The 25444-nt window shown below is 38.4% G+C and overlaps 1 protein-coding gene across 7 annotated transcripts in view; it reads left to right on the forward strand.

Annotated features, from left to right (window-relative positions):
* Positions 1–25444, forward strand: part of PPM1B (protein phosphatase, Mg2+/Mn2+ dependent 1B) — a 64057-nt gene that overhangs the window by 20475 nt on the left and 18138 nt on the right. For 6 of the 7 annotated variants that reach the window (XM_075089053.1, XM_075089054.1, XM_075089050.1 and 3 more), the window contains 3 exons: positions 6021–6165; positions 18739–19602; positions 21497–21614. In XM_075089053.1, coding sequence (XP_074945154.1) covers positions 18757–19602; positions 21497–21614 — 964 coding nt within the window. In that variant the 5' untranslated portion in view covers positions 6021–6165; positions 18739–18756. The remainder of the gene's footprint in view (positions 1–6020; positions 6166–18738; positions 19603–21496; positions 21615–25444) is intronic. The other variant, XM_075089055.1, reaches the window with a different exon arrangement.

Raw genomic sequence — 25444 nt, forward strand, 5'->3', positions numbered from 1 at the left:
CTGGCTTAAAATCTCTGAATGCTGTTCAGGGAAGAATTAGTCAGGATAGCCTTCTGCACACAATCTGCTCTTCCCCTTTGAGAGCCTTTCATATGAGAGACTCAGTGATATCAATCCTTTGAAAACTATCAAACTTCCCAACTATACCCTACAGCTAGAGCATCTTAAAATTTTGGAGCTCTGTCACCTTTGCTGCCTTAGCAATGTAAGTAGACAGTTATGCCAGGTTTCTTACCTCTCTATCCTACAAGTTTTGAAATCTGTTTCAATGTACTTTATTATCTAAATGCACATACTTGCTAGAGAATGAACCAGTCTGAAATCTGTCACTTTCTCTGATTTTCCTGACAGCTACTTCTGTAAGAGGTCTTTATGGTTTTATACTTAAGATGTTTTCTTGAAAAGCATAGCAAGAAAGGGCTAAGCCCTTTTTACTGCATAATCAACAGAAAAAGTTTTTATTTTCAAGATTACTTCTGAATTAGAATAATACCGTAGTTTGCCAACACCTTGCTCCTTTCTTGGGGAAAGGAATGACAGACTCTAGATGCTCTTTAATACTGCTAAAGTAGCTAGAGTAGATGAGACAGTTCACTCCTGTGTGAAGTGAGGTGTGGTTTAGTGACATGCTGTTTTGGCCCAGAGGACTTCTGAGTAGATGTGAGTAATGTTATCAGATGACAAGTGTGGTGGATTCTCTCTCAGAACATTTAACCAGTGTTCAGGCTGTGATTTCTGCTTGCTTTAAGCAGATGGATGTTTACAAAATCTAAGTAATCCACCTGGAGTGACTGTATCTTTTTTCAACATTGATTTGAAGGCCAGATGTTCAGAGGCAAAACATGGACAGATGGTTGCAAACTGAGTCATTAGCTATTGCTGCCTAGGTGTTCTAGCTAGTAAGATGATAATAAATTTACCTCATGGGGGAAACACCATAGGAATGTGCTCAAAAGATGGGCACTTCAGTAATAGTAAACATCTTTTGTTGCCCATGCAAATCACTCCCGTGTGTCTGAGCTGGAGTTTTGAATCCCCTTCAGGAAGATGGGTGTTTGCACACTCTGCCCTTTGCATTAAGAAAAAAGAAACATGAACCTGTACAGAATGTCAACAGATCTTCCTTAATTAGCAGCTCCTGAATTGCTGTGGAAGGCATACACTATAAGCAATGATAAAAGCTCGTTAGACTTTTGCAAGCTATTCTCCAGAAGGCCTTAGCAGCCCCAGTCAACATGTTTGTTCAAAGTAGAAGTGCTCTACTTACAATCCTTCTTTGTAGTTTTAATTGAGATTTTTTTGCAAAAGAGCACTTAACACATAAACACAGTACGTATTAACTCTTGAAGATACTCACTCCTCAGTTCAGCTAAAGGTCAGGTAACTGAAAATGAAAACCATTTTGTGCTTGGGTATTTTTACTGAAGCATGTTAGATGGCCTTCTCCTCAGCATTCCTGAAACTGGATGTTTGAATAGCTGTCCAGCATAACTGAATGAGAGAGGATTCCATATTTCTGTGCTTGATTTATGGTAAGTATAACTGATCTCTTACAGGAGAACAGAGGAGTAAGTGCTTGCCAGCAATCTCCCAGTAGGCAAATGTAGATTGCATATGTGCATTTTGAATTCTAGTAAGGCTGGCTTTTGGTATTCCTTCATCTTCTGCTTGTATAATTCAACAGAGTTTGAGTTACTCATCAGCTAGATGAGCAGTCTGCTTCAGGCATTCGCTTGTACCAGCATAGCTATCTTTGTGGCTATGCAACAGACGTGAGCAGGGAAACAGGATGGAGCTGCTGAGAGCAAATATTGCTTAAGCTACCACTGCTGCCAAGACATCTACATAGCCATAATGTGAATTTCCTGATCTAAAGGTTACCTAAAAGATATTTACAGAGACTTCAGTAATTAAAGAGGTTCCTTACAAATATGTATATTTAGGTCTGCAAGAAAAGAGTTCAGAATAGCTTTTGTTACTGCTTTCTAGGTGTAGCAAAAGGCAGCTTTCTGATGTTGTTGCTTAAGTCCATCATTTGTCAGGTGATTCTTAGAACTATGGACCTAATTAGGATGCTAAGCCCATAGTATTATCAAGCTTTTAGACTTGTGTAAAATACTAGTCTAATAGTATGTTCCTGTTGGAAATTCAGCCTTAAATAGTTCAAATGACTAACTTGCAATAAAAGATTGAGCTGCACGCTTCAAATTGCTGAACTAAATTTTTCACCAGAACCCCAAGTAAATTTATTTCAAGGCATTCACCTTTTTAAGAAACCCTGGGCATTACTTCTAAAATGCAGTGGAAAGATACCATAGCACTTTTTTACAAAACCATAATACTAGATCAACTGCTTCAAAAAGGATAAAGCACTTAGATTACTTCATAGAGTTTTTAGTTTTGAACTTTCGTTCGTTCTCCATCCTTTAATGGTTGTCATGTGGAAGCTGCATTAAAATGTTCACTATTTGAAGGGGGGGGACGGGACACCAACAAAAAAGCCACACACCCACAAAAACACAAATCAAGGCTTTGCCCAGTGTTGGTTGATTCACAATGTTTTTTTATAGAACCAAGAACAACGTAGCAAATTCAGAGAGAATTCATTATCCTTTTATTACAAAGGATGATCTACTTTCTCTTTAGGGTGAAAGTTGTACATTGTCTCAAGTAATTACACAGAAATTAACTCCTGTTTTAGTTTGGGCTTTGTCATATATGTGGACTAAGGAACTACTGTGTGAACTTGCAGCACAACTAGTGCACTCCCTTGGTGGGTGCTCTTATATTCCCGGAAAAATCAGGTAACCTAATTAATGACTCTTAGGCGAGGGATGTTATCTTATGTTCACCATATGTTGGGAGCATGCAATTGGTAGGTTGCGGTATACTAGCTACCCCGTGGTAAGCTTACACTATTGCTCTTTTCCTTCTCCCTCCTAGTATCTTTTACTTCTGCAAAATCTTTTATGATCTTCTGCGTGAACCAGTTCACAATTCTGGGGGTGATAGTGGCAGTGGTGGTCTTGTGATGTCATAAGGTCAATTACGACATTAGATTATAGTGTGCTCTGTTAGTGTTCAGTGAGTGGGTTGGTTTGTTTACTTGTTTTAAAGTAGCAATGATTTGGTTAATTGTAGAAGGTCAGAGTCATAGTTGGTTGTGGAGCAGAGTAAAAAGAGTGTTCTTCTGGTGCTTCTCTGACCAGAGACTGGAAACTTGCAAAGGACTGGCTGTTGTAGTGGGGTTTGTTTTAAACACTAGGATTCAGCTTAAGGATCATTAGTGCTTTGCCACCAGGGTTATTCAGTATTAAGTATGTAATAATTAGGAAGACCAGCATTTGATGCATACCTTTCTATAAAATAACACAGTAGGGTTCTTCAAATTCCTCTAGACTGCATAATTCTTTTTATGTGCTTACTGTTGAATATTGAGTTTAGTTCATTAGCAGTGATTTGCTTAGGATGGCTTTGGCTGCATAGTTCTTCCCCTTCTGAAGAAAATATTGTAAACATGGTGAAATTCAAATTCTTTATTAGCTAAGGAATATTTTAAGTTGTGCTCAATTAAAAACTATTCTGCTCTAAAGTACTGCTGTCTTAGTAGCAAAAACTATAAAAGTTTACTGAACTAACTTAGTCCTACTCAAATATTAAGTGTTACATACATCAAAGATTAAGGAGCCCAAAGAAATGCTTAATACACCTTGTAGTTTAATTAAGCCTTTAATAGGAAGCATTCAGCTTCATTCTTGATGGTAATTTATGATTAGCAGTCTAGATAAAACCAGTTTGTATGTGAGCATATTTCTACACAGAAATTATTGGGGGCTGAATATGATAGCCTGTTATCCCAAAGCTGTATCATGGCTTTAAGTGTCATTTCTTGGGGGGGGGGGGGGGGGGGGGAAACATGCAGCTTAACTGGAGAAGTAGGAGTCACTACTGTGCAGAAGCAAGTAGGAATGAGGTCCCCTCTTTGTGCAGTGTTCAGTGGTAGAGTATGTATCTTAAGTGTTTTGAGACACTAAATGCTTGCATTTCTTACTTCTGAGAATTGGTGTAGATAGAATTTGGGTGAATAGAAGCATATTCTGGTGTAAAATGCTCTTAGCCCAAAGTATCTACCTTTGTGCCAGCCCCACTGCAAGCAACCTGTCTCCAGGCTGAAAGTCATCCTTGTCTAATGAATGTTCTCACATCCTCTGTAGAATAGAAGCATTTGGGAGGGGTCAAGCCTCTTGCTTATGGGAAGCATAATGCTTGTCTTCCGGTCTGTTTTTGTGAGTCGGCCACTTCTAAAGGCTATGGGAGTAACCTCAGAAGAGCTGAGGCTCTTGAGCACTTCATCACAGAAGCACCCTGTACCCTCGCAAGTAAGGGCATCTTCTGAAGGCGGGAGACAGTGCTCAAAGGGAATTGTGTTCTGGTCATGCACTCTGTTCATGCCCTAGTCACTGGTGGATTTAAGAAGACGGGTTTAAGCTATTTTGTGCAACTTTGTGAATCTGTGCTGCTTGTGTTTTGTTTTTTTCCTGAAGTTCTTAGATGTGGAAACAACTTTTTTTACTGATAAACTTTTTAACTTTCTTTAAAGGGCTTTTGCCATGTAGTCTGATACAGTCATTTAGAATGCTTGCTGTCTAGTTCTTTCAAAATATCTCAAGTTCATTAATGATTTAGTGGATGCTGCTTAAGGTGTAATTTCACAATACTCCAAGCAAATCTGAATCCGCAGCAGCTGCTGGTTCTGCATTTATTGCGTTGGCAGTTGTCTGATCCTGCATTTCCTAGGCTATTTCAGAGAGCTCAAGTGGCAGAAGATAATTGACTTTTTCTGGCTTAGTTTGATTCCTTGAACCATCTCTCCTGTTTTGGTGCCTAAGAAGAGCAAACGTTGGGGAAAATACAGGGCTTGCAGAAGTGTAACATTACAGGCATAAAACTTGTGGAACCCCTACAATTCTTCAAACAGTAGCAAAGTATTCCCTCTTTTGAGCAATTTTCTTGCTTGTGACACTTTGTTAGTTGGAAAGCACTATTTAGTGTTTGGAAGAGGTAAGCCATAACGAAATGTTGTCATAGCTCCATTCTTTGATCAGGGGCTTAAAGTTAAGGTCTGCAGTATGTCCCCTTTATCACTCATTCAGCTTATCAGTGTGCTGCCATTAGTTTTAAATCATCGGTGTTACAATAAGGCTTGTATATCCCTCATGCCCCAGACAAAGCTGGCTGTTATCCAGGTTATAGTTCCTTCTACCAGTGTACTGTTGTGGTAACTTTTATAAGATGCAGTGGTTCATAAGATCAAATATGTAGTCCCTGATCCATGAAGGAATTTGGGCATTTGCATCCTGTTCAAAACAATCGTTAGATGCCTAGATGCTTTTCTAGATACACACATCTGAATTGTCTGTTAGTTATCTGCTTATTAGTTATCTGCTACTTCTACATCTTACGCTGAGTTTACGGTTAATTCTATAGAAACTGCTTTTAAAGAAGCATCGTGGCTCTTATTTCAGAGGAGCTGAAATACTTTTGCAACTGAAGGTTGTCGCTTTCATTTTAAATTCTTGTGCATTTTTACATCTAAGCAAGCAAAATGAAGAGCTTACGAATTGCATGTGCTGCACTTAGTGGGTTTAAGCCTTTGTCAAACACTCAAGGAGTGTACTCTCTCGAGCAGGTGAATAAAATTAAACAAATAGCACTGTTAGGTTAGCAAGCATGCAAAAATTATTCCTTCTGTTACTGAATTTAGGGTCTTAAATGCAAGCTAATAAGCTAGATGACTTCTTAAGTACTAGTTTGTGCTGGTGAAGGAAAAGAAAATTCTTTGTTAGCATGAATCTTTAATATGGTGTTTACAGAGTGTACTGAAAGGTCTTTTGACATGCAGGCGTAGCTGTAGTTTAAGCACTTCTATTTAGAAAAAGTTGTATTCATGAAAAAAATTCATGTACAAATCTGTTGTAAACCGTCCGCAGTAGCTAACTACTTTCTTTGTTACTTTCTAGGAAATACCAAAATAAAGCAGATGTTGTGTCCTGTACTGTTATCTCAAGGTTTTGCAAGTCATTCTCTTATGTGCTTCTTGGCAGCAGGAATGTAAGCTTATTCTTTCAGCACTGAACAAGAACTTTGACAAGGTTGCAGTTACAGGTAAGAACAAATTCTGCCACTTGGAAATTTATGGGAAGGTATAACTGCTTTTACTTTGACTGTGTGTTAATTTGCAATTTGTAATTGACCAAGAATTTAACAGGGATTTCAGAACAGTCTGGATAAAAGGATGGGGTTTTTTTCTTTAAATGCATTTGAATTTTGCTTAATCTTTTTTTAATAGGGAGGAGATGTAACTTAAAGTATAGCTTTTCTCTGCTATAGTACAAAACACTGCTAATAAATGGGGGGGGAAGTAATTTTTCAACACTTAAATGTGTGCTGACCAAGATTTTGCGGAAGGTATTTTCTCACACAAAAGACTGTACAGTGTCAGTGAAAGTCATTAAGTGTTTTGCCACTGAGTTGAAATCAGCTAACCGTCTGTGTGGCTTCTTTCCCCACAAAGCCTGTATTTCTTTAAATGTGCTAATTGCAGCAATAGTGTTTAAGTTTTATTTTAATCAGTTACAGAAAACATCTACATTTTTGTTACAAGTCTGCTGTATCTTCAACTCTTGAATTACCTTTTCATGGGTAAAAGTTGATGTCTTCTTTCCATGTCACTGAAAATGTTTTGGCTGCTGGTTTTGTATCATAACTTGATCTGACAATTGAGATAACTCTTGTCCCACTGCTCAAGTGCTATCTTCTAAACTCGTGTGTAGGGAACTAAAAGTCAGTTTTCTTTTACTCTGACTTTTCTTAAAAAAAAAAATCCATACTACAAAACAATATCAATTTAAAAAAAAAACAACCCCACACCACCACAGATACTTGTCATAGAGATTGCATATTTTGGTTTGTATGTTTCTGAACAATTCTGTTTTTAAACAGGGAGTATGTGTTTTGAAGACTATACATGAAATAGCTTTATCACATATGCTGAATCTGCAGAATTATGAAGAAGTTAAGGCCTTTCAGTCTTGATTTCACATTTTGGTGTCTTTGACAGGAAGAGTTGCTTGCCTTAGGCTGCACTTGTCAATAGTGGCAGGACAAGAGTCTGGGCTGTTGGTATTAAGCACTCAAATATGCCTTACTCCAAAGCTGGATGATGCATAGGTCAGTGACAGGTTTGTGTTGAGGAGGTGGCATTGATTTTTCTGCTGCTACAATGGAAGAGCATTGCTGCTACAATGTGTTTTGGGGTTTTTTTTTTTTGTTACTGTCATCTTGACTGAATATTTGTATTTGATTTGCAGTGATGTAACAGGTGATGAAAAAAGGCACGAGTCGTCTTACACTGTGCAAGTCACTAATTTATGTTGAAATGGACCTCTAGCGCTCATTGAGCCCAGCTCTTGTGTGTGACTTTGTCAGATTTGTGTGTGAATCAACCAGTCACCCCTCAATTATCTAAATAAATGGTTTAGTGTTTTACTGTGGTTTAGCAGACCTGCTACAGAGCACTTATTCTGGTCTTTCAGACCTGTTTAGGAACAATTTATTGATGATATGAATTGGTGATTCATTGCTGCCCTATTCTCACAAAAATGTGTCTGAAGCTTTTGGTAAACAAACATTGAAAAAAGGTAAGAAAAGAAGTTGTCTTAAATGCCTAAATTTAGATAAACGGAGAACTCATTTTTAGTGACATGCTGCTTCGTGCTACTGAGTAAAAAAAGTCTTCAATTTTAATACCACTAATGTATTTGGCTAAACATTGGCTCTCTTTCTTCAAAGTCTTAGGTGCTATTTCATTAATAGAAACCTGGCTGGTGGTGGTTAGATTGACTGAAAAGGAGCAAACTAAATTTAACTCAATATAGTTGGTCTCTTACTGAATTTAAAGAACAAAAAATGGTTCTGCATAGAAATAACTATAAACTTTATTAGGGAAGAATCATTGCTTTGTAGTATCCAAGTGCCACATGTGCATCTGCTTTGAATAGCCCAGTGAAGAAGTGAGAACATGATTATTGGCTACAGGCAAACAGAAGTAATTTCAGTTAATAACATGGAATATGAATCTTGTCATAGTATGGTCAGTAGGGATAAATAAGAGTATAGTGCTGTCTTCTGGGTGGTATAATAATAAAGCCCCACCTCATTGCAGAATTTGAGTTAAGGACAAAACATTACTACAGAGTTAGTAAGTCTGAACAGGTAATATCTGGTTTAACTAAGCAGGGCCATTTCACTTGGATGCCAGCGCATCAAACTCCTACTTCAAGAAAATGGTACAAGAGCATGAATACTGGCTTATACAGAGCTATCTTGGCTCTTACAGAGCCTACATTCTGTTCTCATGGGGGTGCTAGACGAGAGAGTCCATTTCCTTTGAACTCTCTGGGCCTAATGTTGTACTTGGTGAACCAGCCTGGGTATTTATATATCACTTTTTGTATGGTTAATGTATAATTCAGATAAACTGTTTCTGGATAACAAAGGGGATTGAATTTCCCAGACTTCACAGTGTTTGGAGGAAGTCTTGGTAAAGAAAACCTGAAGTTGTTACCTGGAAAACTAAGATGAGTGACATTTAATGGAGATAGACTACAGTAGTGTGTTTCTTACTGAGAATGACTCTGCATTCCTCCTCTTCAGTAAGTCCCTAGCCATGGTGCCAAAGTGAACTAAGGGCTGCTTGCTATCAGGAGTCATACTGGCGAGCACAGAATTATATGCAGCTTAAGTAGGAAGAACATTGCATATTGTTTTAAGCTTTCATTTGGCCACAAAACTGGGTGAAGTTGACTTCTGCAACTTATGTAAGAGTGAAACTGCATTATAAAGGCTTGGTGACTGTAAAAATGCATCAGCCTGGGCAATGATGGCTTTGTACTACATGCTGATTGCAAATCTAGATTGAGTCCACTTTCAAGTTTTCTGTGAAGTTAATCTTGAAAATCTGAGGTATGATCAACTTTGTACCTCCCAAACTGCATTCCAGGAAGATAGGAAGCCCCAGTACAGAAGTGTGCAACTTGTCCGTGAGACACAGACAGTTGCCATATAAGCTGAGCTTGAAGATCTGCAGTTACCTAGCTTTATCCATGTTTGAATAAGGTGCAAGAAAACAGAATATGAAATGAACCACTGAAAAGACCACGAGCATATATGTTTTTTCTGGTGTTAACATAGTTAAAAAGGTTATAGCTCTTAACCTAGCTCCTGGTGCTCCTTCCTGTTTTTTCCCCACTGTCTTCCTTGTTACAGCCCCCTTGGATCTGCCGTCTAAGCTGCTGGCTTTTAAACCCACTGCAAAGTCACTAAGTTTCAGAATACTAAAGCTAGCTTTGCACCTCTTCAGTGAAACAGTTGAAAGAGTGAAGACAAAAATGTCTCAGCCAGCAGTTCTGAAAGAAAAGAAATTGCTGGCACAATGTAGTGGTGTGTAGCTGAGGCAGAGCAGAAGTGATCATGTTTTCAGGTATTGCTACTGACATTGAAAATAGATGTGAATACACAGTAGTAAATTACATCTGAGATTGTTTTGTACCTCCAGACCAGTATAAAGTAGCTGAAGCACTTTCTCAAATCTTCATCTCCTTTTTGACTTGCTAGTTTAAATGGAAGGGGATGTTGTGTCTTTTCTTTGGTTTTGTTATTGTTTCTTTTCTCCCAACTGTTGTAACAATAAAGATGCAGAAGTTCATTTCAAAGGTACAGCTGTAGCTCCCAGGCATGTATTCTACCTGATAGTGGGGATAACTGGCAAAATTTTTTAAATTCCTGGTTTAAAAGCCTATTGTGCTTCTTTCATGTTGTCCTGGCAGGAAAAGTTTTTGAAAGTATGATCTATATTAAAGCTTTATATTGATACTTAATTTCTTTGTGTCAGTATCTTTTGGTTAGTGGAGTTCCTTCCTGATAGTGACTCCCATGGCAACAGATCAAAACAGATTAAAAACAAAACAAAACCCCTCAAAACAAATAAACCCCATTGAAAGTAGACATGAATGATAATTACTGTCCTTTTATGTAGTTCATTTTTAAGTAAAAAGAAAATATTCAGTTCTCATTCTTAAATTCCAATAATTGTTTTTTGACTCTGCCAGTACTTGTGGCTTTGTAGTTAGGGTAGCTGTTACAGCCAAGCTTCAAGTAGAACTCTTGCTCAAAAATTTAGTAACTGTTTGCCTAATGTAAATGCATGTAGTGCCAGCTTTTTTAAGGTCAGTAAGTAAAAAACAGTGCCAAGTTTTCCAAGATCAAAAATAAAGGTCTTTAAAGCTGGTTTCGGTCATCAAATAAACTTATGTTTAGTATACATACAGTATAAATAGTATAATGTAACTATGGTGATAGTATAATAGCATATTGTAAGTAAACAAGATTAGTAAAAGATCTTAGTAAAATAATATTCTGTCACTCTCTTGTAAATTGAAGGGTACAGGGAATCTTTATGAATGTCAAAACTATTCAGTGTGTGTAGACATGGGTAATTTGTAGAGTGTGTATGCACATAAATACACCTGAGCATGTGTGTAAGGTGGAGACAGAGGAGCTTTCTACCAAGGCTAAGTTTGAATTTTTTACTTAAAGCAGAGAAGTTGTTTCTTCCTGCAGTTTTCCATAAGCTTTGAAAATGTTTGTCACAGGTATTTTGATTATATTTAACTTATATCTTTAATATCTAGTGCGGCATTTTCTCTGTTGAAATGTCTTTTTTTAGCAGGAGCACATGTGTTTTGCAAGAGGGAACTTTGGCACTGTTTCTTTTCCACAGTACTGACTTATTAAAAATGACTGGCCCATTGAGTGAATTCTTCTAAGGAAGAAACATTTTATACTAGGCTTTTATGACCTAAGCCCAAAAGATTGATGTTGGACCATTCTCATTATATGAAAAGATATGTTATTGCCTTTGGGACTGTTGGCCATAAAGGTATTAGTCTAGTTCTTATGTTCTCTTTGAAACGGACATGTGATCTGAAAATTATTTTATAGTATCTACAAAAACTTTGATTATGGCTTTTAGACCTTTATAAACTAATTATATTTTGGCTGCCTTCATGACAACCAGGAAGTAAATAATTTTGCCTGTTAAATATAAATCTGTATGGAAAGCAGCATGCTTTTTATTTAAAGTAGTTGCCTGTTTTCCCTTCATGATGTAGCAGAAATCATGGATATCTCTAACTGGGCAAGAACCATTTGGCATTTTATAAGCAGGTCTTGGGGAAAAATCAGTGGGTGTGGTTGTTTCTCTTTAAACAGAGACATTCAGTCTTCACACAGACCTGATTTTAAGACCCTTTACTGCTGATCTAATATGAAAAAGTCTTCACTGTGTAGCTATGGATAAAAAGATACTTACCATGATATTTTCTTGTGTTTCAGAGGACATGGCTTCTGTCTTCATACCTGCATAACTCAAAAGGGTAGATGTTTTTGGTTTCCTGAGCCAGAATTATTGCTTATGTTCCCTGTATATGAGATAAATGAGATAAGGGCTTCATGTACAATTTGTATCAGGTAGGAAACATGAGAGAAGAATTTATCTTAGGAATTCAGAAAAGTAAGCCTTGGGTTAGGTTTTTGCCCTGGGAAAGGGAGGGATGTCAGCTGTTGTTAGAGACTTTCAGCCCTGAATTGGAAATGGCTTAGCTATTGATTTAAAACTAGAGATGAAGAGTATACAGTAGAGAGCTAGGTAGAGCTGCTGCTTTAGCAGCGCGTTGCTCAAAATCTGTTTTTTCCATTGCCAGAGAGGGGGAAAAGCCAGTATTTTTTTCCTCTAAAGGCCTTCCAAAAGCCTTTGAGCCTTGGTGATTATTAGCACTTACAGGTGAGTGATGTTTTTTTTAATTGTTGTTATTCTTCCCAGAGATGAGAAGACTACTGGAAGAAGGAATTCTAGGTTTCAATTCTTGGTCTGAAGACTATATAGCGTTTTAGAGAATAGTCTGTGGAGCATGGGTAAGAATGAAGGCCATCTCCATTTCCAAGGAAATTCTGGGAATTATAGTCAACAGTCTTGCAGATTTTGAGATTTTCAGCTAATAATCTTACATGAGGTAAATATTTTCGAGAGGTAATTAAATTGTTTTCTCAGGCAAAGGGGTGGATCCAGTTGTTGCCTTCCAACTATGTAATAGGAGAATATAGAGAAGGTAGAGCTACACTATTCTCAGAGATGTGTAATGAAAGACTAAGAGACAAAAGGACACAAGTTGCACTGGTGGGAGACGTGTTTTCATTATGAATGTGGTCAGACATGAACTGGTTGCTCAGAGGCTATGGGATCTCCATCATTGGTAGGGGTTGGAAGGGACCTCTGGAGATTGTCTTGTCCAGGGCTTGAGCAGGGACACCTAGAGCAGGGGGCACAGGAACGCGTCCAGGTGGGTTTTTAATGTCTCCAGGGAAGGAGACTCCACAGTCTCCCTGGGCAGCCTGTTCCACTGCTCTGTCACCCTCACAGGAAAGAAGTTTTTTCTCATATTCAGGTGGAACCTGCTGTGTTCCAACTTGTGCCCATTGCCCCTCGTCCTGTCATTGGGCACTACTGAAAAGAGCCTAGTCCCACCGTCCTGACACCCACCCTTTAGATATTTAAGTATTGATGAAATCCTCCTTCAGTCTTCTCTTGTCCAGGCTGAACAAACCCAAGTCTCTCAGCCTTTCCTCATAAGGGAGATGTTCCAGTGCCCTGATGATCTCTAGCTCTCTGCTGGGCTTGCTCAAGCAGTTCTGTGTCCTTCTTAAACCGGGGGGCCCAAAACTGGACACACCATTCCAAATGTGGTCTCACTAGGGATCTGAACATCCTGAGCCACCTTTGGTATTGGATATCATGTTGAGTGAACTTTGAGTAGGGTTTTGGACTAGATAAGCTCTAGAGGTCTCTTCCAGCATGAATAATTCTATGATTCTGTAATTTGTGAACTCTGACCTGACTTAAACAGTATCTGGGTGCTTGTGTCAAGACTGACTTTTATCTAGCCTAGCATGCTTCAAATAGAGATGGAAACACCAGGTTAGATCTATGATAGGCTTTGCTTTCTGCAGGATTTTTGCAGGTCAGTTTGGTTGAGTCCCATTTTTAGGTGCTCAAGTCTGTTTACTGATCTGGCCTGAAATGTTAAAAGAGGGACAAAACTAGATGCAAGTACCAGGGTACTGTTTTTCCAGTGGAGATGTTTTCTTTTTGTAACCTTTCATTTTGGAGAAAATAACTGGTGTTTTGTTGTGTTTCGGGGTTTTTTTGGTGTTGTGTTGTTTGGTTGACTTTTTTTAAGCTGCTTTGCTAAAAAAGTGAAATTTGGCATGATACCATAAATTTCATTAAAATATCTTCGACTTAATTTGTACATAGGTAAATACACAGCTGAGTTTACTGCAAGAGATAGTTGTATGTGTTGACACCATAGGTGTGAAGTTCAAATTACACTTGTGCATCACACATGATAGGAAGATACTGTATTCACCTGTATGCTATGTCATTTGCTTTTTTTCTTCAACTTCCTAGTATTTTTAAAATGCTAAAATTTGTTACTGTTAGAAATGAAGTTTTTAAACAGGTGTTCTTCCATTTCAAGTCGTCTTTGTGCCTCACTTACTCACTTTGAGAACCTCAGTTTCAATGAGTCAGTGAAATAAATGACTGTTCTTCTGTGCTCACTGAAATGGCTTGACTTCTTTGGCTCATCTTCAAACCAGTTGCTGCCTTATATAGTCTACATAATATAATAGTGATAGAAAGATTTGTGTTTGGTGTCTTTTATAGGACCAGCCGTAAGTTGATTACCAAACTTACTGTTTTTTACGGATTAAGTCAATCTCTGCATCCTTTATTAAAAGTTTGTAATACTAAGTAGGGTATTTAGAATATCAAGAATATAATCTTGAATAGTATCACCTTTCTTTTCAGGTTCTCTCCAGTACTACCTATGAAATTGGTAAAGCTGAGATGTGAAACGTGCTTTTGGAAGTTTTTTAAACAGTATTTCTTATTTTGTATGTATAAAACAACGCTTAATATTGAGCTCACAAGGTTTTGCAATTAGATAGGGTTTGATCTTTTTCCTTAGTCATATAATTTCTTCCACACTTGATATTTAAGAACATAAGGGCATCCTCTATTTAAAGGAATCTCATAGAAGTCTGAAGTATTGGACGACTTCTGTCATTTTGGCAGCATTTCAGTTGTGTATTACATTTTACCAGTAAGAATGTTTTTGTGTGCTTTTAAAGTAGTTTTATATTGTGTGTAACTTGTGAATGAGTGGTCATCAGCTATTAAAATCATTTCAAGAATCTGCTTTACTGATTTTAGTTGAACTATTAAACTACGTGGAACTTGTTCAGCTCTTAACTGACAATATCAGTTGCTGAGAGCACTAAGAGCAGTTGTTTGTGGTCATGTGTGACACTGCCTTGCTTTGCTTTTATGACACCATTTGACACTGATATATATTTTTTTTCCCAAAGCAAAATCAGCAAAAGGGTTGTGAAAAGCATTTTGGCTGTGTATCTTGCTAAGTAATGAATACCTCGTTTCTGTTGCTGTGTTCCTTCTACTGATTTGCAGTTCTGGTTTAACCCCAGCCAGCAACTAAGCACCACACAGCTGCTCGCTCACTCCACCCCCCGGTGGGATGGGGGAGAGAACTGGAAGAGTAAATGTGAGAACTTGTGGGTTGAGACAGTTTAATAAAGTAAAAGCTGTGCACCCAAGCAAAGCAAAACAAGGAATTCACAGAATCACAGGATGGTAGGGGTTGGAAGGGACCTCTGGAGATCATCTTGTCCAACCCCCCTGCTTGAGTAGGTACACCTAGTGCAGGGGGCACAGGTGGGTTTTGAATATTTCCAGAGATGGAGACTCCACGACCTCTCTGGGCAGCCTGTGCCACTGCTCTAGCACCCGGACAGCAAAGGATTTTTTCCTCATATTCAGGTGGAACTTCCCGTGTTCCAACTTGTGCCCATTGCCCCTCGTCCTGTTGTTGGGCACCACTGAAAAGTCCAGCGCCTTCCTCCTGACACCCACCCTTCAGATATTTATAAGCATTGATGGGATCCCCTCTCAGCCTTCTCTTGCCCAGGCTGAACAAACCCAAGTCTCTCAGCCTTTCCTCACAAGGGAGATGCTCCAGTCCCCTGATCATCTTGGTAGCTCTCCACTGGACTCTCTCCAGTAGTTCCCTGTCTTTCGTGAACGCGAGGGCCCAGAACTGGACACAGCACTCCAGATGTGGCCTCACTGGGGCAGAGTGGAGGGGGAGGATAACCTCCCTCACCCTGCTGGCCACACTCCTTTGAATGCATCCCAGGATACCACTGGCCTCCTCAGCCACAAGGGCACAGTGCTGGCTCACAGTCAACTTGCTGTACACCAGCACTCCCAGGTCCTTCTCAGCAGAGCTGCTTTCCAGCAGGTCAACCTCCAACCTGTACCGGGGTGTGGGGTTGTTCATCTGCAGGTGCAGGATGTACTTGCTCTTCTTGAATTTTATCAGGTTCTCCTCAGCCCAGCTCTCCAGCCTGTCCAGGTCATTCACTAGTAGTGAATTCATTCACTCCTTGCCATGGGCAGGCAGGTGTTCAGCCATCTACAGGCATGCAGGGCTCTATCATGCATAATGGTTACTTGGGAGGACAAACCCCCATAACTCTGAACATCCCCCAGTTCCTTGTTCTTCCCCCACATTTATATGCTGAGCATGATGACATATGGTGTGGGATATCTCTTCAGTCAATTGGGTTCAGCTGTCCCAGCTGTGTCCCCTCCTAACTCCTTGTGCACCCCCAGCCTACTCGCTGGTGTGGTGGAGTGAGAAGTAGAGAAGGCCTTGACTCTGTGTAAGCGCTGCTCAGCAGTAACAAACACATCCCTGTGTTATCAACACTGTTTCCAGCACAAATCCAGAACACAGCCTCCACAGTACTGTGCAGAAAATTAACTGTCCCAGCCAAAAACAGCACAGCAGCATTGAAAGTATTATTTTCAGATAAAGAAGGAAAGAAAAATAATGATGAAAATAATTGTGGGCAGAATGTAACTTACTACTTTCACTTGCAAATTACATACCGAGTGAAGCTTACAATGAATAACATAAGGTTGTGTAGTCATTTTATCTTAATCTTTGCTATCCCAGGTAATATGATTAGAAGGCAGTGGATGGTGACTACAGAGATAAAGAATAAAGATAATATTTGTGGTTTCTTGTGCGTGAAATGCTTTAGATAATATCATAAAATTGAACTGATTGGGAAGGTGAGTGAAGCTTAGGATGGATAATTTGTGGTTAAAAGGGCTTAATTACTTTTTGAATTTGTTAAAAGTACAGAAAGTATTTTGAGAATGTTAGATGTGGGTTTGAAGACATTCTGCAACTTGCTTTTTTCTATTAAATGTGCCATAAGCTGTGAAATCAGTACTTCTGATTTTGCTTTATACAGCCTTGTTTATACAGGACTTGTTTATATGGAGTAAAATAAAATTGGCAACAACCTTTGAGCATGTTCTCTTAACAATTCGGTTTTACTATAGATTCTGCAGCTGAGGATGTGTACCTTGTACACGGAATGCCCATTTTGGAGAGTGTAAAAGGCTCAGGACACTTTTTAATGGCTAGTTAAGACAACTTACTAAGTACAAGACTTGTGTTATAACATCAGACTTCTTGATAGCAGAATAGGAGTACATAGAAACAACTAACACAAGTGTAGAGTTCCCTAATAAATGAGTAATGATCACCAGTCTTGGTAGTATCTCATAGCTGACCTAGAAGGGGTAATTGCGCAGTGTTAGCATATATACTGTCCATGCAAAACCTCAGTTTCTAGCTGAATGTTTAAAAGAATCATCTTTAGTAAATCTTATAAACGTGCAATCTCACTAGTGTTTTATTCCATGTCAGAACAGATAATTTGAGACTTGTAATTAGACCATAGCATAGTCCTGGAACATGAGAGTTTTTTAAAATCTGGCATTTCTCAGTTGATTTGAGCTAGCCAGGTGCTTGCTTTCTGCTTTTTTAAAAGAAAAAGTACATCAAGTTATATGATGTTCAGTCTCTTACACAAAAGGCACAGTGTGGTTCTGTAATGTTAGTAGCATCTGAATCAAAAGGCCATTAAAACTGAATTAAGGACAGGCAGTGAAATTAGACCAAAAAGTAAACCAGATATGGAGTTGTTGCAGTATTTGGGGAAGCTTGTCTAAATTTGTCCTGAAGTAAGAGTGGGAGATATATTTCAAAAAAGGTATAACTGGTAAGCAAACTGTTGGGGTCTGCGGAATGTTAGAGATGCTTGGCACTTCATGCAGAAGTTTGGATTGTCTAGAGGAAAGTCCTACGGTTTACCCTAAAAAGGGAGGTGGGGTGCAGAACCTAACTGTAATCTCTTCCTCATTGCATTGTACTATTATCTCTCCTGTCAGAGTAAGCTGTGTATGCTGAGAATGCGTTTAGATGAGGAGAATGGCAGAAGTAAGGATTTCTTAACCTCTTTTTCTGACCCTATAACTCTTAAACCAGAACTAGATTATCATGACTCTGCAGGCTTGGTGGATACTAGTGTGTCAGAGGCCAAGTGACTGCTCAGAATCAGTCATGGCAGAATTCTCTCAAAATCCTTTTGAATGAAGGATCTGGAAAAATCCTTTGATTTTTCACATCCAGTCACTAAGGGTTTCATGGGCAGTCATTTTTAGCTTGTGGTATCTGAGTTTCTGAAGTTTTCAGAACAGTACTATGGAATCTGTAGATTAAAGAATGTATTCTCTGCTGACTTCATAAAGTGCAAGGTAGACTAGTACGGGAGAGGAAGTCAGAAGTCCTCTAAAGCTTCAACATAGGTTACTCACATTTTACCTGCAAGCTTGCTCTCTGGATATGGTTGTTATATATTTTGAAGTAGGTCTCCAGATATTGAAGAACAACTGCTTCTCTGTAGATTTTCTTCACATAGGTAGCTCATATCTCTTGTAACTGGATACGTATTAAAATCAAGATCAATGCAATTAAGATCAATAAAGTTAAAATCACATGTAAACACAGGAACATCTTTTTAGGTATGGTAAAAATTGAAATGTTGTTTTACAAAGGACTATATAATTAAGAGAATCCTGTGGGTTTTCTTGGATCAAAGTGGGATTTGTCTTCTTGCTTCCTTTGTTAGATTATCTAAGGTCCCCTACTGTCACTTTTGCCATCCTTTACAAGAATACAGTAGCAGCACAGTATGTGCAAATCTAATTAGACTAGTTGATTCTTATTTATGAAGTATTAGGTTTTCTTCATGCCACAATAAAACTGGAAAGAGAATAGGAGTAATAGAGTGTTTTTTCCAGCATGAATTAGCTTCTGCAGAGAATGACAAAATTGGCAGGGCTGCACAGGTAAGTGAACTACTCTGCCTTCATATGGAGAGTGTTTATTTTGATGAAGTAGCTCTTTAAAGATGAACCACCTCACCAAAAATGCAAACGGATCTGTAAGTTCACACCTCATTCATGTAATTTATAAATTACTTTCCCCCCCATTATAGTTCTTGACTTCTGTGCATCTGCATGCCTTATCACTTGTTTGTAAGGAAACAACACAGGAGAGGGAGACCAAAGCTTATATGGAGTGGTGGTTTTATAAATAAGACTTTTCTTCTGTTTTCCAGATTCAATATTGCATAAACATGGGTGCATTTTTGGATAAACCAAAAACTGAAAAACATAATGCTCATGGTGCAGGGAATGGCTTGCGTTATGGCCTCAGCAGTATGCAGGGATGGAGAGTGGAGATGGAAGATGCTCACACAGCTGTTGTAGGTATTCCCCACGGCTTAGAGGACTGGTCCTTTTTTGCTGTCTACGATGGTCATGCAGGATCTCGTGTTGCAAATTATTGCTCCATGCACTTATTAGAACACATCACTAATAATGAAGACTTTAGAGCGACAGAAAAACCTGGATCTGCTCTTGAACCTTCAGTGGAAAATGTCAAGAGTGGAATCAGAACTGGCTTTTTGAAAATTGATGAGTATATGCGCAATTTCTCAGACCTCAGAAACGGGATGGACAGAAGTGGTTCAACAGCAGTGGGAGTTATGATTTCACCTGAGCATGTATACTTTATCAATTGTGGTGATTCACGTGCTGTTCTCTATAGGAATGGACAAGTCTGTTTTTCAACACAGGATCACAAACCTTGCAACCCAAGGGAGAAAGAGCGAATCCAGAATGCAGGAGGCAGTGTAATGATACAGCGTGTTAATGGTTCATTGGCAGTTTCTCGAGCTCTGGGGGACTATGACTACAAATGTGTTGATGGTAAAGGCCCTACAGAACAACTTGTTTCTCCAGAGCCTGAGGTTTGTGAAATTTTAAGGGCAGAAGAAGATGAGTTTATCATCTTGGCTTGTGATGGAATCTGGGATGTAATGAGCAATGAAGAGCTCTGTGAATTCGTTAAGTCTAGACTTGAAGTATCAGATGACCTGGAAAAAGTGTGCAATTGGGTAGTGGACACTTGTTTACATAAGGTATGTAACTGTTTTCTCCAAGTAGCTGTTCTAAAATTATTTTCTGTTTAGATGGGTACAGTGTTAACAGCAGTTCCTGGCCTACTCTTCCCCTTCTCCCTCTTCCTTCCCTCAAACTTGTGTACCCGTTTGACTATATGCTTGCTGAAGAATATACAGCCTTATCGTTTATGCCTGGAGAGGTGATAGCATTTGCAAAAATAAAGGTTTGTTATTTTCTCAAATAATGCTTGCATATAGTTCCAGCTCTAAGCTTTCTTTCCAAATACAAAATATTTTAAATGAATAAATTCTCTGCAAGGTATTTTGTGTGGGGTTTTTTTGTTCTTTCAAGTTGGGCAGTGTTCGTATCCTTTGCATCAAACTGGTGTTTGTACTATCTCCCCTTCAAGGTGTGGTTTGCCTGTTGTCTGAAGTGGTGTCTTCCACTCATTGCTGTAGCTTAGATCGAGAAGCACTACTTTTGCAGCTGAGCTTGCTTGTGCTCCACAAATTTAGAGTTTGTTTGGAGCAACTCCAGGTCAGTCTACAAATGCTTCATAGATATAACCTTCCCAGCATTCCCTGAAAAGTGCAACTTCTACTAGTGCAAATAGAGTTTCTTCATTAGGCCACAGACCAAACATGAAATTTGGGGGGAAATATTAAAATTCAGAATTCTAACACTAAAGGGTAAGTAACTTTTTCAGGAATAGAGGTGTGTTCCAGCATATACCATACGTTGTATGGTTGGTTTAAATGCCGTGGCTTTTTTGACCAAGCACTTGACAAATCTTGTTAGAGGATGGTCGCTCTAGTATACTTTGAGTAAAACTGAGCCCTGACCTTGTGTGTGTTTTATGAATTCAGATCCTGGATCTCTGCAGTTTGTAACGATATTAGAATGTTGTCCTCTGTCTTCAGGATGTGTATTGTACCACATCATAACAACTGCCGTAAAAGATACATGTCCACGTATGCTTGGTATGAAAGGGAACATAGAATAACTCCTGAGTACTTCTGAAGGAAGTTATTCTAAAGTCAAATTCCTGCTTAATTTCTTCAGGAGAAGGAGTAATTGTGATAGATCATAGGAACTATCCAGTAGGTTGGGTTCATGCAGAAACATGTAGTGACTAATGGCACCTAAATTTCTACAAAAAAAAAAAATTGACCTTGACTTCGAACCAGGAGTTTAAATTATGGCCCTGTGGGATCTTCTAAGAGACTTAGACACTGTGTTTTTAAATTTAGCTATGGATTATAATTTTGAAAGTTAAATATGAGCAGGAAAGCGGTATCAGAGTTTACTAGTGAAGAACTGGCATTAAAGTAGGTATCTGAAAAAGCTGTTGGCTGGTGTTGCTGTCACATAAGTGATAGTCTAAGATCAGCTTGGCATACTAAAGGAATTAATATTTTGCACTTTTCAAGTTGCTATTTATGACACAGGTGCATTCTGATAAACAGACTTTAATGAATATAATATGTGAATGCTCTCAAACTGAGGTAAATTAGTAGCTGGAGCTAGCTATTCTTGTAGTCTAGGATAAGTATTCTGCATTTTGTTTTGCAACGAGTTGTTTAACTTGGCTTAAGGTAACGTTAAATGGCTATGTAATTTCTGATCTGTTTTCTTGATACTATTTTTAAATGTTGACATGTAAATAAATCCATTAAATATTTTAAACTTCAAGACTTAATGTGCAATAGTCAGTAAGATGAATTCTAGTAAAGAGTTTAGCTGGGAAACGTAGAGGTTCTTATTAATCAAAATGCAGTTTTGTTGCAAGGCTTCTTTTTTAGCAAGTAAATCTTTAGTATTGTATTTGGAACAAGTAATAATGTGACTAGAATACAAAAAATGAAAGATACAACTAAAGATCCTAACTCTTCTCCTTTCTTTGTCATGTAGGGGAGTCGCGATAACATGAGTATCGTACTAGTTTGTTTTTCAAATGCTCCTAAGGTCTCAGATGAGGCAGTGAAAAAAGATGCTGAGTTGGATAAGTACTTAGAATCACGGGTTGAAGGTAAGAAATCAATTTTGTTCATTAGAAATGCTGTCATAACCTTCTTGAGCATGAAAACAGAAACCCTGAAAGCCATGATGCTGATAATACGTTGGGTCAAATTCGGGCCTGGTTACAACTCAACTTCTGTGTGTCAGGAAAAATGTTTTAAGCCCTGTGGTTAGTTTATCCTGGTATTCCACAAGTGTTTTCTTAATGTGAGCTTTAGGTTTTTACCTCTATTTTTAAAGGTCAAAATGCAACCACGGACCTTGCAGAGTATTATATCAGCTCAGTAAAATGTGGTATTGCTATTGCTTTTAAATATCGTTAAAAGGGATACTTGTGGTACTTTTTGGAAAGCTTTTGACAAAAAGCTGTATCGGGTTTTCATGAAGGGGCAACTTATCCATCTAACTATCTAAACTTTTTAACTGCCTATTTACACAGCTGTGAGTCACATTCACACCAACCACTGTTTAAAATGCATTTTTGAAAACTTAACAGAGTATAAATGATCTCTATCTATATATGATAGATATAAAATACCTATGAATACAAGAGCCTTAAATTATCCCTTTGAATTCTGAGTGCTTACCAAGTGTATGTATGAAAAAAAAAAACCATAATCATCTAGAACTTTCATGGAGGACTACACTTAATTCCTAACCAGTTTCGTTTAGTCACTGATTTTATAACTCTCTCTACTTATCCAAAAGGTTGAATTCAACTTCTTCCCTTAAGCAGAAACAGTGAAAATTAACTTGACTAAGAATGAAAGACTTGCCCTTGTATATTTATTGCTTTTCTGCAGCATTATTAATGTTAGAAAAACTGACATTTGAAGCAGGCTTTCAAACTGTTGCTTCTATTTTAAATCAGTTATCACTGGTAAGGCTGTTCTAAGGTTTGATGGCAGCTCTATGTAGTGGCCTCCTGGTCTCTTCAATCTTAATTGTTCTAGTGATCCAGCTACAGCTCAGTTTTGGTAGAACTGACTGAAATTGAGGGGTGATATTAAAGGCTTGCCTTTTTTGTAATATTGTTCTTATGTTGGCACAGGTTTTTGCAGATGCATCCCAGGCGTGAAAATAACTGAGTTCTTGGAACAGTTTGTCTTGCTGTTACAAATGTTGCTAGGATAATACTGTGAAGTAGCATCACTGGAGAGAAGCAGTCATCAGAGGCTTTTAAAGCCTTGTTGTTATGATTCTTTAAACTTCTGTAATCTCATCAGAAGAGTACTGAAGTGCTGTCACCCGCTTACAGTGATGCAACTTATTAACCCATTTGCTGGAGCTATCAGTTACAGCAACAGTATTCAAGGAAGGAAAGGGTTTACTGAAGACAAAGCTGGCTGAGATAATTTGTACCGTTTCTTGACTTGTTTCAGGCCTGGACTATAATATTCTGATCACTAGATCCAAGTTTAACTGTGCTTCATGAAGAGGTGATCTCTTTATAGATGGATAATGAGTTGTGTAGCCTTCTTAGATGTGGTCGTTCCAGGTGCTGAGACCAGTGGTTTAGGTTTATACTATAGTATTGCTGTCCTGATGGTGATTTTCTGTGTTCATATTGAAAAATATAATATTGGAAATCTACAGGATTTATCAGAGTTCCATGAAAGTCATTTTAAATTTGGGTGCCAAGATGTTTGGAACTTTGCAGATCAGAACCAGCATGAGGCTACCATCTTGGGGCTGCAACAACGTCTCCATGACATAAGCCTTAGCTCTGGCTGCTGACTACCTGAGCATTTTTTATGAAAGAAGGTGTGACTGACCAAATTTTCCCAACATGGACCTGGAAACTTTCCAGGCGTCCAGGACTCCAGCACTGCCACATAGAAGATAGATGCTACTTCTGTTTTTCCTGTTAGTTTTGGTTTATTTGAATATCTGAGACACACACTGGTGCTTTAACATGCTGTAATGGATACTGAAAGGACTGATTGGACGTGCTTTCATTAGCAAGTAACTTATATCCAAATAAGTAGCACTAGGTATAAGTGAGAAGTAATCTGTAGATCCGAGGAGATCAAGAATCTTCTGAGTGTACAATAGCAAAAATACCACAGCTAACCATTCATAACTTCTTAACACTAATTCAGTGTAAAATGTGACAGTGACATGGAAATATACCTGCTTGCCACTGTAAGCTGGTTGCTGTGGACAGCTTAGTTTTGCCACCGGTATCAAAAATTCTCAAACTTATTTTAATGCTAGAAATGACACTGTAGACATTTCAACATTAAATTTTTCATGTGTGTGAAAAGCTGTGAAAATCACTCATGTTCTTTGTCTAGATATCTTTTTTTTAATTGCACTCATAAGCAAATGAGGTAAACTGAGAAATTTTTTGTTTGTGTCAGTGTCCCAGTAATCTAGATAGTTGATGTAACAAACCTTACCGTTTAAATATATATAAGAAGGCCCTCAGGCCACGATACGAGTTCTTTGAATGTGCTGGTGTTGTGTGTGATGTCTTTCCCTCTTGTTTAAATGGGATCTAAGTTGAAATGGCTTGCATATTTGTAGTCTCTCTTGAGATTAGAGAGAGCTAATGGTCACTTCAAATGGTAACTCTAGGCATGTTTCTCAGAACTTGGCTTACATCCCAGGCTTCCTAGATGACACTAGTTAAGATAAATACCTATTATCTTCCTGTGTCTGAGTACAGAAGCTGTTAATAGGCTCTGGGCGAGTGCCAGGAGCAGTTACCTTCACTGACTGACGGCAGTCAGTGTGCACACAGTGGTTACAGGTTAGTATTCCCAGCTTCTTGGTGGCTCCACTCTCAATTAGCAAATAGGTGAAAAATGTATGGAACTGCAGTGTATTTTATTGTTTTCATAAGTTAATGTTAAGAATATTTAATAGAAAAGCTGTCAAATAACTTCGGATCAGAGTGACTGGATTAACTGAGAATGACATGCTCAAGCAGGGGGGTTGGGTGAGATGATTTCCAGAGGTCCTTTCCAACCCCTACCATTCTGTGACATAGGAAGCACTACTAGCTAGTAACAATACAGTGTTGTAGCATAATTGAGTTACTACTTTATTGTATCAAAACAACTTCTTAGCAGAAATGTATTTAACATGTTTAACAAATACTACACGCGCCAAAAACAAGTGGAGAGTCTGTAGCCTCAACTGATGCAGAGCCATTCCAAATGTAACTCAATTATTAAGCTTAAGCGCTCAAGAGAAATCAGTTGCTTCAGCTCTACTTGATTTTTTTTCTGCATGAGTTTCATGTGTCATTCTGTGTCCTGCTGATTGGACAGAGTGCAAGGTCTTTAAATGTCAAGTATTTAGCACAGAATGAGAGTTAGCATATTTGAGGAAAATCTGTCAATAAGTGGAGAAAATAAAGGAAACAGACTTCAGAACAACTTGAAATATTTACCTGTTTTATAACAGATTTTTGCATTCACAATAAATTCTATGAAATTGTTCTTTTGACACCGCCTCCTTAATTAAAAGAGTTGTTGGACTGCAATTTTTACCTTACATTTGTGCTTTAAGTATTGTTAGTTCAGAAATGATACAGGGAAGCTTTAAACAAATGTTTCAAACCACTAAGCAGCATGGGGAGAATTGTTTGGAAAGATGTTGGATTATTTTTAAAAAGTAGTCCAATTGAAAGTATTTCTGCTCACTACCTAAAACTATACACTTTTAAAAAAAAAGGGGGGGGGGTATGATCTCAGGTGTTGGAGTAGTAAGGAAAAGTTTTGGAAGGTGGAAACATCTTTTTGATCAGGTAAGGACAACTGCCATAATCTAATTTTGCTTATGTCTTTAGACTAAGTGTAGTCTGGAAAACAGTGCGTAAAAGAGCTGTAC

The sequence above is a fragment of the Phalacrocorax aristotelis genome, chromosome 3, assembly GCF_949628215.1.
Source record: "Phalacrocorax aristotelis chromosome 3, bGulAri2.1, whole genome shotgun sequence".
Taxonomy (NCBI): domain Eukaryota; kingdom Metazoa; phylum Chordata; class Aves; order Suliformes; family Phalacrocoracidae; genus Phalacrocorax; species Phalacrocorax aristotelis.